Below are 20,325 nucleotides of genomic sequence, written 5' to 3' on the forward strand. Positions count from 1 at the left end.
AGGTACAAATAGCAACCAAGCAGTGAACATGTGAAACTTTTGTTTATTATTGATTTTTAATAACCTCCCATTTTTCTTAAAACAAAAACAAAAACCCACAAGCAAACAAGAAGCAGGTCCCCATGAGGAAAGTAGCCACTTCTGCTGAGACATGGTTTTGATCTACTCATAAATAGCACGAGTTATTTATGGTCCAGCGTACTCTGGGATTCCTCTTACCTTTGGGTTCTGCTGACTGCTTTCTGTGTAGTGCCTCCCCACTTGTGGACTTGCCCTCTGTCGCTGAGTGTCCTTGCATATCTCACATTCAAACCCCAGAGGGACAAAGAATCTGTGTGGTCAGCAGGAGGATGCTGTCTGCTTTGGCGGAGCATTGTCCAGCTGCCCCTCCTCAGTATTAGTGTAGATGGGATACATTTACAAAAACGGGGCTGAATCTCATGGTTTGACTTGGACAATTCCCCGAAAAATGTTTACCCCGAGACCAGAAGGCTGCATCTGCCCCTCATTAGAGTCTGAGTTCTCCTGGACAAATATTGCCCAATGCTGTATTTTGCTATGCTTTCTGTGGCCTGTAGTACTAAACAAGTTTTTTCTGACACCTTTCTTTCTCTCACCATGGTGTCCAGTCAGTCAAATCCTGCTGAACTTATCTCCCAAGCACTACCAAATATGTTCACTACTTTCTCTCCCAGCTTCCACAGCTTTAGTCAGAGCCACGGCCACTTTTGCCAGGACCATCGCTGTGAACTCCTTGCTTCCAAGCTCATGATCCTAATCAGGGTCCTGGTGCATAGTTGGGCAGTTTGCATGTTACACACAGGTGGCTGGCCCAGGAGGTTGGTGGGGCTGAAGTACAGCCTGCATTGCTGTGCCCTGGTGTGGACCTCTGTTTATTTGGAGAGAATATCTTTGTGATTTGCACAAAGATGCCACATAATCCTGGTGACATAGACCTGCACTGTCTCAGACAATAGTCACTAGCCATATGTGGCTATTTACATTTTAATTAATTAAAATAAGTGAAATCTAAAGTTCAATTCTTCAGTCATATTAGCCACATTGCAGATGCTCTGGACAGCGCAGATAAAATTTCCACGATTGCAGGAAGTTCTGTTGGACAGAACTGGATAGACTCGGCTTCTAAACCATTCGCTGTGCAATTTGCTAGTGTGAGCAATCTTTAATGGAAATCTAAACATGTCCCTCCCTTGCTTAAAAGCCTTCAATGATTTCCGCTCCCGTCAGCAACGATCAGTTAGCAGGTGGTGAATCAATTTTACGGGTCACAACCAGTATTAAAAACAAAACAGAAACAAAAAGAATAGAACGGAAAGCACGTATGAGTCTTATTGTTTGATGAAATTTTTGTTTCAGCTATATCTGTATCTCCTTGTCCCTATATCTAGACGTCCATCTCTCTATATTTCAAAGTCTATATGATGTTCTACTTGGTTGCAATGGAAAAAGTCACTAAGCTTTTTTTTCTTTCTTTCAACTCTGTGTCTTTGAATCGTCTCCTTGGACGGCTGATCCCACCTTCTCTTTAATTAGACAACTTTATCTATCCTGCCTTGAATGCTCCAGGGCAGGCTGCATGCTCTCTGATAACTCACCGCAGAGAGTTCCCTTAACGGGGTTAGAATTCTGTCATGATTTATTTAGGTTTATTGCGGGCAGTATACTAAGTTCTTTACGTGCAATTATCTTACTCATATTTGTATTTCAAAGAAGAAGCACAGTACCTGGAACATACTAGGCTCTCATTCAAAAAATATTTGTTCAAAGAATTAACATGGTAGGGCAGGAAAAATCAATCAGCTGTGCGGACAATATAAGTGCGACGCGGACTTCTGCCATCAGAGGGCGCCGGCGCACCCGGGCCAGTGCGCAGGCGCGCTGGGAGGGCGGGTGCCGCGGCGGCGGCGGCAGCGGCGGCGGCGGCGGTCTAGGCTGTGGCCGGGGGAAGTGAATGGTTTTACCCAGAGGGCCCTGCGCCGCCTTTCTCCGCTGGCACCGCCGCCGCTCCCTGCTCCTCCTCCCCGGCCATGGCGTTCACGTTCGCGGCCTTCTGCTACATGCTGGCGCTGCTGCTCACCGCCGCACTCATCTTCTTCGCCATCTGGCACGTGAGTAGCCGGCGCCGGGGGTGGGGGGCAGGGCGACGCGGCGGTGCTGCCTGTTCTCGCGCCGGGCCCGCCTCGGTCGAGGTGGCCATGGACCCCCGAGGTCCGCGCTCCGGAGAGTGGGGCGGGGCGGGTGGCGCAGGCCGCGCCGCCGAGGTCCGAGCCGTCGCTCCGGCAGGCCCGGGGCTGCACGTCCTGGGAGGGACGGGCGTGCGGTGGTTCCACGGATGCGCCCGCCGGTCCCGGCGCAGGCCGCGCGCCGCTGCTCTGCTGCCCCCTTGCCGGGTGGGGCGGCCGCCGTCCTGGCGGGCCCTGCGGACCCCGCTTCCAGGCGCGGACGCTCGCCGGCCCACCGCACCTCCGCACCCCCGAACCCCCATACACACTACATCCCCGGGGAGGGCGTCACGGGCTCAGAGTCATGCAGTGTACTTAGCGGAATATTAATACAGATTGATTTTCTTTTCGGGTTTCGGCAGGAGCCCGCCCCAGATGAGATAACCTATTTGAGATGAATTCCAGCTCTGCTTCCCAGCACTTGCTGGGTGCCCTTCAAGTAGAATCACTGTTTTCGGGTTGTTTCCTCGTGAACTTTGATGCAGGATTGATTGCTCTGTTGACCTCAGCTCCGAACTTTCCTCCTAAATCATACTTTGACCGCCAGTTTCCCAAGAGACAGTTCCCAGCCACCTCTGCATTCTGGGTAACTGGACTTAGTAAAGGAAGTTTTACTTTGATTTTGAAAATGCTCAGAAACCTTAAGCTTCTAGGGACCCCCCCTCCCCTTTTACTAACATGCTGCAGGATAGAAGCACATGCTTACTGGTCCCGGGAAGGAACAAGTAAGTTCCCCGTGACATTAGTTCTGCAAGAGATTTTTAAGGAATTCTGTTCCTCTAGCGCAAAATTAGAAGCAGCCTTCAGGGAATCAGCATTCATTAAAAATGTATCTTCTATTTGCTTCTGCTACGCCCTCGTCCCCCCTCTGGTCCAGTATCTTCTGGAATATTGGTCTTAGTTTGAATGATTGGGCATGTTCACTGGAATGTGAATTTTATTTTTTTTTATTTCCATAGCAAGGATTTGTTTAGGGAACATAAAGCGACAGGGTCATTTAAATAGCTGCAGTGTCTTGTGCAGAAATAATGAGAGACATCGATCAGCTGCCTCCTGCACATCTCCTACTGGGGATGTGCCCGCAACCCAGGTACATGCCAACTCGACTGTTAGTGTAGTAGGGAATGCTTATGTCGCCTAAGTCACTGCTCCCTCAAAATGGAATGTGAATTTTAAGTCCGGTTTTATACCCATAGCAAGGATTTGTTTAGGGAACATAAAGCGACAGGGTCATTTAAATAGCTGCAGTGTCTTGTGCAGAAATAATGTCAGAGGTAGAGTGATATCACAAATCCATTTCCTTTTGCTCAGGAGTGCGATTATGTTTATAATTGTTACGAACTCGACTGTTAGTGTAGTAGGGAATGCTTATGTCGCCTAAGTCACTGCTCCCTCAAAATGCTTGTCAGTAGGAACCAGTAACTTAGAGAGCATTTTAGGCTCTTCGGTGGAAGAACACTAAATACAGATAATTTGAGGTAGACTATCTCCATCTTAGTAATAAGCCTCCAGTGAAACTGAAACGTGGTTCCCTTCCATCTGTAGGTGTGGATTTCAGTCACTGCCTGCATGATGGGTGCTCTTTGTTTTCTGAGTGATGACGATTTTTAGAAGAGAGCTGTGGATGGCTTTTTTACACTTTGAACCAGGTTGTCAAAAACCTGAACTGCACTTTTAAAAAATGGGTAATTTAGTTTTAGCTTTGAAATGAATCTGTGTCCTGGTGAAGTAGACATAATTTTAAGTCCTACTTTAGAACTAAAAAAATTTGTTTGTATTCCACATATTAGTGGAAAGCTTTTATCCTTAGGGATTTCTTGGTAGTTCAGAGGATTATACATCAGTGATGGTGAACCTTTTGAGCTCGGCGTGTCAGCATTTTGAAAAACCCTAACTTAACTCTGGTGCCGTGCCACATATAGAAATTTTTTGATATTTGCAACCATAGTAAAACAAAGACTTATATTTTTGATATTTATTTTATATATTTAAATGCCATTTAACAAAGAAAAATCAACCAAAAAAATGAGTTCGCATGTCACCTCTGACACACGTGTCATAGGTTCGCCATCACTGTTATACATCCTTTGGGAACAGATTGAGAATTCTAGATAGATAGATAGATAGATAGATAGTTTTAATTTCCTATCTACTCCAGAACCTTCAGTTTATTTTCTTAGGTAGTTTAAATATCTTTTAGAAGACTCATGTGGAAGTTTCAAGTATAAATTCACAAAATCCTGTTTACATTAATCATATGGTAGATGTTTTTAAAAAAATATATTTTTACTAGTATCCCTGCACAAGTTCGTGTGCGGGTAGCTCGCTGCCGCTTGCCTCAGCTGGCCACCTCGCCCACCGCCGCTGGTAGCTCTCTGCTGCTCATAGCTGCTCTCCCACCCTCCTGTAGCTTTCCCTGCTCTTAGCTCCCTGCTCTGCCCTCCTGTAGCTCTCCTTGGCTTGTAGATTGGTCATGACGTCAAGGTGTCCCGGCTAATTTGCATATTCCTCTATTATTATATTAGATATTAGATTACTATATTAGATTGATTTCAGAGAGGAAGGGAAAGGTAGAGAGAGAGAGAGAGAAACATGGATGAGAATCATTGATTGGCTACCTCTTGCACACCCCCTACTGGGGATCGAGCCCACAACAGGGGCATGTGCACTTGGCAGGAATGGAACCCAGGACCCTTCAGTCTGCAGGCTGACGCTCTATCCACTGAGCCAAACTGGCTAGGGTTGGTAGATGTTTTTTATGCTGATGGTCACTTCTGTCAGTTCAGTCCTAATTCATGTGATTAATGCTCTGTGGGGAATCGAGTTGGGAGCACAGATTTGTTTGAAAGCTAAAAATGCAGAAGTCATTCCCTAAGGATGTACATCAGATTCGAAGGTAACCTGAATTGGGTAGTTTGGTATTTTTAGGGATTTATCTGTTTTTATTGTGTTTGCTCTTCTGTGGAAAATTTTTTGAACATCTTTGTCCAGACATACAATCACAAAAGATTTGAAATCACAAAAGATACTTAATTTAAGAATCTTTTCAGAAGAGTTTTGGAAACTAGTTTATAGCACTTAAACAGAAACCCATTCAGCATCATACTTATTAAAAGATCCCTTGAAATCACCTGAAGGAAGTGTTCAATTAAAAAAAAGGTCAGTTTTAAGACATACGTTTTGTACTCTGCTGTTAAATTGATCTTGTTTTAGGCAAGTAATTGTATTTGTGATCATGGTTCTTGTCTTGAACTTTATTACTAAAATGCATTGGGAATATGACAGAGCTAATATCAGGTGAGTGACTAATGCCCATAGATGATGAAAAGTTAGTATCTTCTAATTGTATATTTATATTTTTAACATTTATATATGTTAGGGATCATTAGCAGAGGAAAATGACTTTTGCTGAGTCCTGTACTTTTTTTAGCATAGGGCTATTTTTCTTTTTTCCCTTCTGACATTCAATAAATATTGATTGAACACTTAAGTATGTTCCAGGCACTCTTTAGACCCGAGGGCAGCGGTTCTCAACCTGTGGGTCGCGACCCCTTTGGGGGTCGAAAGACCCTTTCACAGGGGTCGCCTAAGACCATTGGAAAACACATATATAATTACATATTGTTTTTGTTATTAATCACTATGCTTTAATTATGTTCAATTTGTAACAATGAAAATACATCCTGCATATCAGATATTTACATTACGATTCATAACAGTAGCAAAATTACAGTTATGAAGTAGCAACAAAAATAATTTTACGGTTGGGGGTCACCACAACATGAGGAACTGTATTAAAGGGTCGGGGCATTAGGAAGATTGAGAACCACTGCCCTAGGGCATAGCAGAGAAAAGCTTTGCTTTTATTGAGTTTACATTTTAATTATTTTCCTTCTATTCCTATTTTAGTTAGAATTTTTATTAGGTTAGGTTGGTGAGTTTTATAACATCCTAGAAATTAAAAAAACACATTTTTATGAAGCTAAAAACCTTAATAGGGAAATAAACCAGCATATTAAAATCTAGAAATATATGACTCCATTGGTTACTGGTAATAATGAGTAACGCTGTCACATATATAAAGAAAGATGCTATTTGTAACCCACCAAAGGGCGGATTAAGTTCTGTTCCCCAGGTAACTAGTGGCAGCAACTAAAATATCTCCCCCATAAACTTGGTGCCTTTGCCTTCTTATTTTGACACCTATCTTAGCATCACAAAGTGGTACATTGCCCCAGTTTGATTTTTTAGTACATTTTGACTTTGAAGCTCTGTGTTTAGTGACCCTACATGTTAAAGCCACAATTCTCTAGTCTGGACAACAGCATTTTTGCCATGCATTTGAAGTGGATGCCATCTCTCTCCCCTTCTCACATTTATAAGTGTTGCACTCATCACACTGTGAAAAACTGGTCTTACCTGGCCTTACCTTATACAGTCTTTAGATTGGTGATCAGATAAAATGACCTGCATGAGGTCATGAAAGAAGGTCAGATTGATCACTTTTATAGTGGCCGTGAACAGGGCTCTGCTCTTGCCTGTATGGTGCCTTCAGGTGAATTGGAACAAGATACCTCTTGGGGCAAAAGAATCCTTCCTCCTGAACAGACACAGCCTCTGGGTGCAGTCTAGTGCAGAGCCCATGCCAGGGTGCTTGGCAGCAGGAGCCTGGGCTGGCTAGGAGCCCTTGTCCTGTGCAGAAACGGCGCTCCTGTATGTGGTGGTCCTGCCCATGAAGTTGAATAATCCCCAGTGTTTCTCTACTCTGAGACCATTTTTTGCATTTCCAGATGGAAGCAGGACTTTGAAATGTATGTGTTTGGGCACAAACGGGAACAAACTGAAGCATGAGAGTCCATCTCTGGTGTCCCACTGAACACTGTGACGAGGGAGGGGCATGCACAGATTATCAAAAACACTTCACCCTGATGGGCACAGTCTGGTGGGAGACACAAATCTGTATGTAAAAGTGCGAGGAATGCCACATTGGCAGCATTATAAAGCCCTGTGCTCTGTACCAGGGGTCCTCAAACTTTTTAAACAGGGGGCCAGTTCACTGTCCCTCAGACCGTTGGAGGGCCAGACTATAGTTTAAAAAAAAACTATGAACAAATTCCTATGCACACTGCACATATCTTATTTTGAAGTAAAAAAACAAAACGGGAACAAATACAATATTTGTATTTGCATGTGGCCCGCGGGCCATAGTTTGAGGACCCCTGGATTAGACAGATAGGCACTTATATCTGCCTAAGGGATGAGTTGACATAGGAAGAAGGTTGTTTAGGATAAAGAGTTTTGATGAATAGTTGTGGGTGGGGCGAAGATAATGTCAAGTCAAAATAACTTGAAAGAGGCATAGAAAACAATTGAAAATTGAAGGTATTTATCACAGTAATAGATCATGTTAGTGATAATAATATAAAAGTGTTTTCAGTTCTTTAAGTCTGATTCTAGTTACTTATTAGCAGATACTGAGTTTACTGTAAATCGGTGTACATGCAATGTTTGCTTTTTTATTAACTTTATTCAGTTTTTATTTGATGATGGGGCAGGTTTGTTGCATCTTTTTATTAAAGCAAGAGGTCCTAACTGTTGTAATTCTATTTTAGATTATAGCATTTGATGAGCTGAAGACTGATTACAAGAATCCTATAGACCAGTGTAATACCCTGAATCCTGTAAGTTATAATATCGGAGTTTTCTTTAGATTTTAAGACCGTCTTTGCTTTTAACTTGATATAATTTGAAAATGGCCAATATTCTCAGTAGCATGGTATATTTGTACTTTTTGAAACAGACTTTAAAAAAATATTCTTTTTTCTGTCCTGCTTGACTGTTCTGACTATTATTAATCTGCTGGTGATCTTGTCAGCTGTCATACTAACATTCTTCCAATCTGCTTTTTACATTGTCGGCCAAAGACAGTTGAAAAGGTCAAAAAGATTAAAAGAGTCAAAATTGCATTAAAGGTGTGTACTGCTTTTTAGTTTAATGTTTTCCTGCTACATTCATTTCATGGGGAGGGTTAGGGCATTTGTATTTGTAAAATGTTCTGTTCAGTGTGCTCGTTCATATGCCTGTTGAGGTTTATGCTTTCATGAAATGTCATATTTTATGCAAATGCTTGCTGGCCCTGTCAACTAGGGAAAGCTGTTAAATGCTTATGCATTTTTTAAAAAATATTATAGTTATAGGCACTTCTATGTTGAATTATTTGGTGCAATGTTTGACAGTTGGATAACATAAAATGACTTTAATAGATGGTAAGATTATTTACCTGTTGTTGCTGTGAGGGAGTCTTTAGTCCCCTATCTAGTTTTATCTTTAATTATGTCTGCTCTGGAATTAATTCTGTTTCAGCTGATGTTTATTCAGAGCGTTTTAGGTAGATAGCTCTGTTCTTTGGCTCTGGACTCATGCTGCCAGAATTTTGTGGATAATTTGTATACAATTATCTACATAGTTATTTCTAATACATATCCACTCTAAATTTCTAAAACAGACCTGTCTTGTACTAGGTTCTAATGGGTTTAATTATAATGTAACTCCATTGTGCTTGGGGGTTCTCTCTATATTTTTACTTTATTTACTTACCTCATTTAGAAAGATTCCCCTTTAGCCTGTAGTTTGATTTTACCTAGCTGGTCAGAAACTGAAAGGTGGTTTGTAAGAAAGCAGTGGGTACTTTAAGATATAGTATACTATAGTTCATCTTTAAAAATTACTTCATGAAGATGAGAGCTTGTGTAGACTTCAGTTGTATAAAACTGTAATTCACTAGCTTGCTGGAGGGATTTTATTTGGAAAAGGATCTATAACAGCGATTTTCAACCAGTGTGTAGCAAGAGTTTTTAAAACATGCAATACATGACTATTTAGTCAGGGGCACTGACCTCTTCTCCCATAGATTGCCAAATAAAAAATGACAACAGCTAAAACAGTAGCCATCGGTGTGAATGAGTCAAAATTATAGCTATTTTTTTTTCAGATAGGCAAAATATATCGTTTTTAGTGTGCCACAGAATTTTAGTAATTAGCTTATGTGTGCCACAAGTTGAAAAAGGTTGAAAGTTGCTAGTCTGTAAAGTTAGTTTGCTACTTTATTATTGTTTCTTAGATAAATATGAATGATGGAATAGATTTCTAGTTTGGCTTTAAAGAACTGTTACAGTATGCTGAGTATATACATTTAAAAAGTATTAACTTACTAATTGTTTCTCTGCTCTTATGAAACAAAATATAAGATGATTGCCTTCTCATTGGAAAGTAATAATGTTCATTGGAAAACATCTTAACACACTATTACAAGAAATTTAGAAACTGAAGTTTCTCCTTTTGACAGTTGTTTAATATTAGTGTTCTGTCTTTGTCTTTTCACTACTTCAAAAAAGCAAATCATGATGAGAATAATAATAGCTGAAATCAGATGAGTGCTTTCCTGGGTCCCAGGCTCTGAGCTGAGCATCTTATCTTGGGTTTTGTCACCCAGTTCTCATGACAGTTTATTTTCATGAATAGGAGAGTAAACTGAGGCTTAGCGAGATTAAAGCGCCTAGCTCAAGGTTACACAGCTAAGTTATAACCAGAATTTGAACCTGACAACCTGATTGTTAAGCTCAAGCTCTTGTATTTTCCTACTTTACTATAAATTTAAGAGGGACTAATTTCATTTTAACGTGTGATTTCTGGCTTTTCTTAAAATGGAAAGAAATTCTCATTTAGAGATGTGTTTGAGATATCCTAATGCTGCAATATGTTGGGAGGAAGTTTTTATACAAACACAGGTTGTATTTCGGATAGGGTGCCGATAATTGGCTTAATAGCAGTGCATCTGACAGTTTTCCCTATTAAAATTTTGTTTTGACAATTCTGCCAAAGTATGAGGGAAGACAAATATCATTATTTTTAAAAATGTGAGCCTTAACTAGAGAATATATTGATTTGTATGTTAAAGTGCTATCATTTCCGCCATAGTGCATGAGGTATTTTTTTCTGGAAGTTTTTGTGTAAAAGTTGTTTCCTAGGTGGGATAACTTTTGTGCCACTTTTGGGAAAATTTTGTCATTAAAGAACAATCAGAGAGGACTGGTTTTTATGATAGGTGCATAATAAAAGTTTCTGGACTTTTTTTTTTTTAGAAGGAGTGTGGCATTTGTTTTCATATTAGAACTGGTAGAATTGCAGATCATTTTCACTGTCACTAAAGTATATTGTTTAAGATCAGTAGGGATCATACTTTCAAAATCATTCTCTCCCCATACCTCAGCCTGTAAAGTGTAGGGCAAAAACTTGGGCGAGAATTCATATTGTTAGATATTAATGGGCTTTTAGAGGGCCAGTTTTAATTTTCTTTATTTAAAAGAAAAATCCCATAATTTAAACCAGGATTGTAAACAGCAGCTGTAGTGGAACTCCTAATAAAATGTCTTTTTTTCTTGGTTTGTCCTGGTTGTAGTCAGAGTTTTAAAGATTTCCTATGGACATTTTCTTTAGAGATTGTAGATGTTTAACTTTGATGTTAAATAAATGCTAGCTTAAAGGTTCATGCTATTTACAAGTTTATATACTTAACTTTGTAGAAAATACCTGGTGGGTGGTGTGGAAAAATTAGTTTTATTGGGATTTCATTTAAAATAGTAATTCATTAAAAACTTCTCTCTATAACTTTAAATTGGGAAAAGGTAATTTGGAAGTATTAGAAAATCAGCTTGAATGTAGAGTATAACTATTTTTTCTACAGCTATGGTTTCCCCTTAGGAAAGATCTGATAATGTTGAAGATTCATATAATTTTAATTTGGTATGACGCAAACATTTGAGAAACTGCTTTGCAGCTGTGACTTGTAGGAAGTTCTTTGGCTGCAACTTGCAATGACAGGTGTTATTTTTTTAAAAATACATCTTTATTGATTTCAGAGAGGAAGGGAAAGGGAGAGAGAGAAACATCATTGATGACAGAGAATCATTGATTGGCTGCCTTCTGCACGCCCCGAACTGGGGATCCAGCCTGTAATCCCAGCATGTTCCCTGACTGGGAATCGAACCGTGACCTCCTGGTTCATAGGTCGACGCTCAACCACTGAGCTAGCCGGCCGGGCCGTGTTGGTATTTTTATTTATAAAGTCATTAGGCTGAAATCTTTAGGATGAGAAAGATAATTTAAAACAAAGCGTTAACTCCTGGTCATTTTATAAAAGCATTTTGCTTGAATTGATTTTTCCTCACTTAATACTACCTACTACCAAAAGATTTAGTTTGTTCTTGAGTTCTGAGCTTCTACTGGTCTGTCCTGTCTGTAGCCTTTCATTGGAAAGCAGGCTTAAAGAAACAGGAAGGCCGTGTAAGAATGGAAGCGCAGGAACTGGGGTAAATTCCAATTTCTTGGGTCAGAGCTCAGTCTTTTCCCTCCTACATTGCAGAAAGCACATCGTTTGTATTTGTGCATATTAGTATTCTTTCCTCCCTGACTGTGCTGAGATTATTGGCTGTTGGCTTTCCATTGAAAAATTACTTGGTGGTAATGTGATGTGGTTTGTTAAATACAGTATATGTAGCATTCTGGGTTTCTGTTAAAGGCTTAAAAACACTAATGTTTAAACTTCTAAAGGGGAGTTTTGTTTTTGTGGATTTTTTTTATATCATGTTGCATGTGATCAGATATCTCATTTTGTAATTTTGTCATTATTGAATGGTGGAAAGAAAAAGTATTCCAGTTGATTAGCAAATAACTAAACAATCTGGGTGGTAACTTTGTATAATATAACCTATTGCTTTAAGAATTTGAGTTTTAAATTTTAGGTTTTATCTTATTCTTTTAGTGCAAGCTATATCCTCTTATCCGTTTGCTTATAATCCTGCTTTGGTAAAAAGTTAAATATGGGAATGAAATTCAGTAGTTTCATCTTTGAATCTAAGAAAACAGTAATTTTTCATTATGGAAACTTGGTTGCCACCTGCTTTCCAAGTTAACAGTTGATTGAACGCCCAGGCATTTTGATGACTGGCTTGTGTTTTTCTTCCAGCTTGTACTTCCAGAGTACCTCATCCATGCTTTCTTCTGTGTCATGTTTCTTTGTGCAGCAGAATGGCTTACCCTGGGCCTCAATATGCCCCTCTTGGCATATCATATTTGGAGGTAATATTTAGATATACTTCTAATACTTGTCCTAATTAAATCATATTCTAGTCTTACTTGCTAGTTACCTAAATAAAAACTGGAAATTAGTTGGCCTTTATTTTAAAAATCAAGTGGATGAGCAAATAACTGATTTACTACACCTCTTAGACTCTAGAGAGTTTGCTTTATTACTCTTTAAAGGTGTTTTTTTAATGAGGCATAACTTACAGACAATACTGTGCAAAGTCTGAAGCGTACAGCTCAATGAATTTATACATATGTATACACCCACGAAACCACCACCAGATCGAGACATACACCAGTTCCAGCCCCAACCCATCCTGTTACCCCTGTACTTCCAAAGAGAACTACCGACTTCTAAAACCTTAATTTTGCCCTTTTTTGAACTTCATATAAATCCAAATGTACAGTGTGTATCTAACTTCTTTCTCTGTTTTATGACTTTAATGTGGTTATTTATAAAAGATACTCATATTTCATAACTTTTAAAAGTTCTACCTGATCTACGTAGAATTAAAAGTTTTTTGTCTTAGGTGTAAAAATGACATTGCCGTTGATTTTAGGAAATATATACTGAAGAAGTGTTTAAGAGTAAAATGGTATTACATCTATAGCTGACTCTGAAATGGTTAAAAAAAAGTATGCATATTTAGAGATAAAATGAGAGAGAGAAGGATAAAGCAAATATGGTAAGTGTAAACATTTGGAATGTCTGGGTGAAGTGTTCTTGTACCTTTTCTGTAAGTAAAATTATGTTAAAATAAAACGTTAAATCTTATATCCTTTTTACAGTTATTCCTGTTTTTCTTGGATTTGTGATAAAGTGTAGAGGAGACCAGATGTGACTTCTTTAGCTGTCCTGTTCTGCTCATTTAGGGGCTGTAGTTTTAAAATTAAGGTGATGAAAGGAAAGAACTCCATCTCTAAAAGTATCATTTCCTATGTGACCAAACATGAGGGAAAAACCCTCCTTCCCATCCTGAAGGGTTGCTCCCTTTCTGCGTGGCTGATAGACTGTGTTTATTACAGGTATATGAGTAGACCAGTGATGAGTGGACCAGGACTCTATGACCCTACAACCATCATGAATGCTGATATTCTAGCATATTGTCAGAAAGAAGGATGGTGCAAATTAGCTTTTTATCTTCTAGCCTTTTTTTACTACTTATATGGGTAAGTTTAAAAAACAAAATAAAAATGTGATATTTCAATTTGCTGTCTAAAAAGTTTGGAGGCATTATGATCTTAACACCTTAGAATCCACTTGAAGGATAGCTCAGTGTCTTGAATGTTGGTAACTAGTAATGACAGTGCACACCCGCCAGTTCACATGGAATATGAATATACTGGTACTTGTCAAAGTACCAACTGACGTGCTGTCAGAAGCAGATAGTTTGGCCAGGCATGCTACTTCCTAAGTTTTCAGGTTCATTTAGTTAGTGAAGGACCATCCTCATTCTTCATGGTAAGGTGGTAAGATGATGGCATTGGGAGAATATGGCTTGGTGAGTTTGCCCAAAAAAAAAAAAAAAAAAAAAAAATCAGTCTCGAGATTGTGTTTAATTTTTTTTCTATCATGCTTCATAAATTCTATATGCTGTGCCCTTTATCTTATAGTTTGCTTGATCTGAATTTGATGAATGAAAGAAACAGTTCTATGTTATAGGATGGTGTAATTATCAATTTTTCTCCCTTTCTATCATGATAGACTGATGCATTCCTTTATACTAGGGTTTCTCAATCTGGGCACTGTTGACATTTTAGGCTGGGTAAATCTTGGTTGTGTGCATTGTAGGACACTTAGCAGCATCTGTATCCACAGCCAGTAGCATCCCCTCCCCCAGTTGTCTCCTATGGTGCAAAATTGGCCCTGCCTGAGAAGCACTGCTCTGGGTGTACTGTAGGTGAAATAAAATGGCTACTTATTAAAACTAGAAAAGGACATTGTCAGGTATGGAAGTATAACTTTAAGTGGTATAAATAAACTTTTCTCATCTTTTATTGATTTATATTCAGCTAGAGAGGGCTTTCCATCTGATTTTCAAAATCTGGGGGGAAATTAGCTGTATGAGATGTAATTGTTATAACTAGCTTCCATTTCCTCTCCTATTTGTTACTTGAAAACTTGCTAAGTATTATATTGCAAGTTTATATTCATAGTTCTCTTTATATCATATAAATTTCATTGTAGAAAAGGACGCATGAAAGGCTTGACTGGAATATGCCTTTAGAGGTTATAATTGTGAAAATGAGTATCTCTTTTACTGTTATCTACAGATGTCACTCGCATGTGAAACAAAGAAAGCGAATCAGTTCTGAAAAGTGAAGTTCTGTGTGTCATCCCAATTTCTTGTTTTTATTTTTAAGTTTCTGTAACAAATGTCTAGGACAGTGCTAGCGGATAGTAGACACGTAAAACTTTATTGAAAGAAATGAATGATTGGATCAATCATTGGAGATGTATAGTGTGGGAAAATGTTCACCAGGAAGTGGTGGTACTAGGACATTCATTTCCGCTTTAATTTGAGTTTGCACACCTCCTTGGTTTGCGTTTTCATTTAGAGATACATGGTTCTGAAGCATGCTATGCCTACATAGCATGTAGAATTGTCTGGCAGTCTTTAAGCCTAAATCAAATGGATATTGCTTTTCATTTTGCTTGTTTGTCCTTTTTTCTTTTCTTTTTTTTTTTTAATTCCCTGTTGCTGTTGCCTAGAGCCTTTCTCTAATGGGAAAGTTCCTTAACTGACCATTCCTAATCTGTAAAATGGGGTTAATAGTAGTACTCACCTCTTAGGAGTGTTTGGAGCATTCAAGGAGGTCATGTATGAAGATCTAACAGGGCCTGGCAGGAAGTGACCCCTTGGAGATGCACTTCTATTAATAGACTCAACTCCCAAGTGTGGTATTTTGGATTTCTCTAAGCTCAGATCCCCCATTAAGCTTTCAGCTGTGCTGTTCTACTTGCTAAAATGGGAAAGGAACAGGGAACAACTATAGTACATGCACCAAGCTAAGTCCTACCGTAGGCAAAAGTCCATAATTGCCAGTTAAAATCATGTTTGAACTTACTGGTCTTTTATGTTCTGTGATGGTGTAATACCACAGACTTGCTTGCTATATAGAATAGACTCAACTTTTTGGCGCTCTTAGTTTTTATAATGAGGAATGTTTGAATTAACAGCCTTTTCCTTCTTTTCAGCATGATCTATGTCTTGGTGAGCTCTTAGAACAACACACAGAAGAAGTGGTCCAGTTAAATGCATGCAAAAAGCCACCCGACGAAGGGATTCTATCCAGCAAGACCCTGTTTCCAAGAGTAGCCTATGGAATCTGACCAGTTACATTAAAAATGACTCCTTATTTTTTAAATGTTTCCACATTTTTTGCTTGTGGAAAGACTGTTTTAATATGTTATACTTGGATAAAGAATTTAAATGAATTACGTATAAATTAATGTAAAATGATTACCTCTGGTGTTGACAGGTTGGAACTTGCACTCCTTAAGGAACAGCCATGATCCCTTGAATGATTGCATTAATTATTGTCCTTAGTCCATTGGAAGCTTTTGTTTATAGGAACTTGTTTTGGTTTTAATGAAATGCCATCTAATTACAAGTAGCTGTAGATGACCAGGTGCTTCTGATGAACTGAAAATATATATCTGATCTGTGGGAAACTTCATGGATTTCCTCATCTATCATGTAGACGATTATATAGGATACATTAAAAAAATAAGAAGAGTGGGATTTTTCCCCCCTTTAACTTGAATATTATCCCTGTATATTGCATGAATGAGAGATTTCCCATATTTCCATCACAATAATATACTTGCTTTAATTCTTAAGCATAAGTGAATATATAAAAACATACGCTGAATTACTTATGAAGAATGCATTTAAAGCTATTTTAAATGTGTTTTAATTTGTAGGGCATTATTATTAAGAAATTGGTTATTATACTTACTGTCCTAATCTGGTGGTAAAGGTAGTCTTAAGAGTTTGCAAGTACTTCAGATTTATAAAACGGTATGAAAGAGAACATTGTATAACTGCCCTGCTGTTCCTTTAGTGCAATACAATAAAATTCTGAAATTAAGACTTTCAGTGCATTGTTTTAAAGATTACAAATAGCAATTTCATAAACTTGCTTAACCCAAAATAAAGACATATTACTGTCAGTTTTTTAAAAAATAGAGTATTACATTGTTTTTTTGTTTAATACCACGTCTGGATCTAAAAAGATTTTTAAGTGACTAAGCACATTATCTTCTGTTGTCACTTGTCACAATTCATAACCATTGATGGCACAGCATTGTCATTTTTCTTACCAACTTAAAAAAATTGTAGCACTTATAAGTTCTAAATTTTTTTTTGCCTTTTTGAAACAGCAGGTTTTAAGATAAAATGACTTAATTTTTGTTTAGGCAGTTAAATTATGGCTTGCATGTTTTCATAAGCATTTTTGTGCTGCATTTGGGATGAGAAAGTTAAGGCAATTGAAAATAGTGTAAGTGGATATGTTTCTTAAACAATGAAAACCAATATATAGAAATTGCATATAATGATCAAGGGTGTTTATGGATATCTTTGTAGAAATCTAAGAAAAATGCTTCCTCACTTTTGGGAGAGTAGCTGTCACAGCTTGGGATTGGGTAATGGAGGAGAATAATGTTGAAGAGGATGTAGAAACAGGAGAATGAGAAGAGTCACACCATTTCATAATGAGAAGCTTTACAGACCTTGTATATTACAGCCTGGGGAACACCTCGAGGGAACTGACTGTTGGTCAGTTCCTGCAGTAAACTATTTGCCGATCACAGCTAGGCATTGAAAATTCATGCTCTGAATATGAGGAGTCATTCAGTTTCAGATCCACCTGATTATATCAGTACCTACTCCTGATTTTTCTTTTTTGTTCACAACTACTTGTGATCATGAGAGACCCAGCCAAGTCTATCCACCAGATAGGTTTCCTGGGGCTTTCATAAATAATCCTGTCCAAGTATTTTCAAAACCTTTATAAGTTTTAACAAATATCCTTTTAATAACGTATTCTGGAATATTCAGGATTAATGCAGGGTTTACTGGTTGCAATTTGTGGAAGCCACCTTCTCATGCTTTAAAAACCAGATATGTAGTCCTTAGTTGATTCCTCAAAGATGATTGACCGTGAAGATCACCCATCTTGGTGGTAGGTTGTTGGTTCCTAGGCATGTAAGTGATTAGAACATTGAGTACTTGGATGGTCTCTCAATATCTACTCATCTTTACCTTTTCTAGTGTTTTATGCAATTTAATCCCTTACAGGAGAAAGTAGAAACAAAATTGCATTTGACAATATCCCATTAACTCTTTCCTTGCTCTGAATTTAATTTGTGCCCCTTCTCCCCCCACCTATTAATCTGTTTGTTTTGTTTTGGATATTTTTTTCCATTGATTTTTAGAGAGAGTGGAAGGGAGGGAGAGGAGGGGAGGAAAAGAGAGAAAAAGCATTGTGAGAGAAACATCGATTGGTTGCCTCCCACATGTACCCTTGACTGGTAATTGAACCTGAGACCCTTCAGTGTGCAGGCTGATGCTCTAACCACTGATCCACATTGTCCGGGGCCCCTTTAGCCTTACTTATATTATTCTTGCAGGTCCAGTTGAGGCATAGTTAGCCTGGGTTATAATCCTTCCAATAATTCCTCTGCAGACAGCTGTTTAAATACTCTTTCCCTCCTTGTTACAATTACTTTTGATATTAAGTGCTTTATCTTTAAGAGGTTTCCAACTCAGAAACCATTACTGTAACACATTGTGACTTATGTTTACACTAACAGCTCTTTGTTGCTATGGGTACTATAGATTCTCCTGAGTTAGAAATCTTATATAACAAATGTAGTCTATTTAGGAGCTATTCTCTTGAGTCATACTACTATATCATGGGTAGAAACTTATTTGAATGCCAATATCTGAATTTTATTAGTGGTAGTTCTTGATTTTCATAGTGCTCAACTGATTTCCCCACCCCTGTCCCAGAGTAGAGGAGAGTTGGCTCCTAGGCTATATACAAACTGCTTATTTGTTTGAAATTTAAATTATTTTCCATGAGAAGGGCATGATAGGAAATGATCAGATGTCCACTTTTGACATGTACCAGGTATTACTAAAGCATTTGAGAAACACCATGGATTAAAACATGAACTGTCAGACCTACCATCAGGTTCAGATACCCTGATAATGGTCTCTCACAAAGTGTGTCTGTCTCTCAAAGGTGGTTCAGTATTTTTCATCTTGAGGACCACTCATGCTAACAGCTCTCAGAAGAGCTCTTCTCTGCTCCTCAAATCAGCTTTTTTTTTTTTAATGTCAGATATTTGTATAGAAAGGAAATAGAGCTGTAGATATACTTTGAAGCTAGCAAAATATTTTCTTTGGTACAACACTTTTCTTTTCCTCAGGTTATATGTTTATGATCAGTGTTCATGGAATGGTATTGTCATGGTGCAAATAATGACTTCTGTTGTGTCTGTTATACCCAGCAGGGGGCTGGGCTTTCATCTTAGGTGTGGCTACAGCATAGCATTGTGATACATGGAGCCCATTCAAGTACTGATCTGTATTTTAAAAGTACACATCTAAGTTTGTTTATATAATGTAATACCCACAAATGTGCATCTCCCAATCAGTTGTATAGTATAATTGTAAATCAAATTCTGATAGCAAAAATATTTTAAAACATTCTTTTCAAAGGGGAAAGACAAAAATATTGACACTGTGTCTAGTAATGTTCATGAAAGTACTCATAGTCACTTTTTTTGGAAACTAATAATAATGTTAGTCTCAAATAATTTTTTTTGCTCAAACCAATTATTGATCTCTAGTCAGACCAGCAGCTAATGAGTCTCTGGGACTAATATATAGCTCAGAAGTTGGTTCTGAACTAATACTCTAGGGTGACGTCAAGAGCAAAATGTGGTTCTATTTCTGGATATGTTGAGTAGCTTTTGTAGAACAATGTCACTAAAGCTAAAGCTAAATGTTTAAAAGGGGTAAACAGCTTTGCTGTTTGTTCTGTTTGGTTTTGGAAAACAGTATTAACAATATAAGGTGATCAGTCTATGGGATGAGAGTGAATGTCTTATCCTACATTGATTTTGTTAATGCACATTGTGGAAGTGAAGATGTAGTGAATATCTTGACATGGAAAAGAATGAATAATTTTATTGTTCAGTGCTTTTCTAAACATTGCATTTCTTTGGTTACCATGTTTATGTATTCTGGAGAAGAAAAGTTCTTAAATAATAGATTGATGACTGGGTAGACCCTAAAACTGCTAAGAGAAACATAGAATGTAGTTAGCTATTTGTGCTCCAGGTTTGTTGAAATCTAAGTTAACCTTAAAGGTGCTGTACCACCATCCAAAGAAAATGCCATTAAGTAGTCCTACCTTCCTAGAGCTTGCTTGATTTATTTTGCTTTTGTATATTTAATAAAAACCATCTCAAATGTTTCCTTGTGTAGTTTATGGATAATGGTTGGTTATAAAGTGTGTTATTCAATTTCAGCAGTTAACTTGGCTGGACCAGCACTCTAGACAGTCTCAGCCTCTCCTTTCCCACTGTTCTGAGGACTGACCCACAGGTTGGGCAGATAAGATACTTTCTAAGACTGATTTACATATTAAATTTAATTGGACAAATATTTTTGCGTAGTGCCACCCCATGTTTCTCTGTGTTGGAATAATTGATGTTTTCCCTTATCCCCTTGGTGCTAAAGTAGTTTAGTCAAGCATTTAAATGGAAAGGCTTAATGAGCACTTGCAGTGGAAATTAATACATGCGTGCACTTGACAATTCAGTTGATTATAAAGGGTTTGATTAATCCAGGCCAGCATTTTCCCTCCATTTTCATAAGTATTCATTAATAAACCATAGGTTTATATTGGAAGAAAGCTA

At 38.2% G+C, this 20,325-nt stretch overlaps 1 protein-coding gene across 1 annotated transcript; it reads left to right on the forward strand.

Moving 5' to 3' along the window:
- Positions 1–1,931: 1,931 nt before the first annotated feature.
- Positions 1,932–19,880, forward strand: CNIH1 (cornichon family AMPA receptor auxiliary protein 1). The gene is made up of 5 exons (XM_006096958.3): positions 1,932–2,129; positions 7,856–7,924; positions 12,268–12,380; positions 13,413–13,556; positions 15,586–19,880. The coding sequence occupies exons 1-5, from the start codon at positions 2,049–2,051 to the stop codon at positions 15,611–15,613; spliced, it is 435 nt and encodes a 144-aa protein (XP_006097020.1). The 5' UTR covers positions 1,932–2,048; the 3' UTR covers positions 15,614–19,880.
- The last annotated feature ends 445 nt before the right edge of the window (positions 19,881–20,325 follow it).

Source organism: Myotis lucifugus, unplaced genomic scaffold (genome assembly GCF_000147115.1).
Source record: "Myotis lucifugus unplaced genomic scaffold, Myoluc2.0 scaffold_191, whole genome shotgun sequence".
NCBI classification, from domain to species: domain Eukaryota; kingdom Metazoa; phylum Chordata; class Mammalia; order Chiroptera; family Vespertilionidae; genus Myotis; species Myotis lucifugus.

Coding starts and splice junctions, on each gene's coding strand:
- CNIH1 (XM_006096958.3), top strand. CDS start 2,049: ATGGCGTTCACGTTCGCGGCCTTCTGCTACATGCTGGCGCTGCTGCTC. Junction 7,925..12,267: donor AGTGTAATACCCTGAATCCT/GTAAGTTATAAT, acceptor TTTTTCTTCCAG/CTTGTACTTCCAGAGTACCT. Junction 12,381..13,412: donor TTGGCATATCATATTTGGAG/GTAATATTTAGA, acceptor TGTTTATTACAG/GTATATGAGTAGACCAGTGA.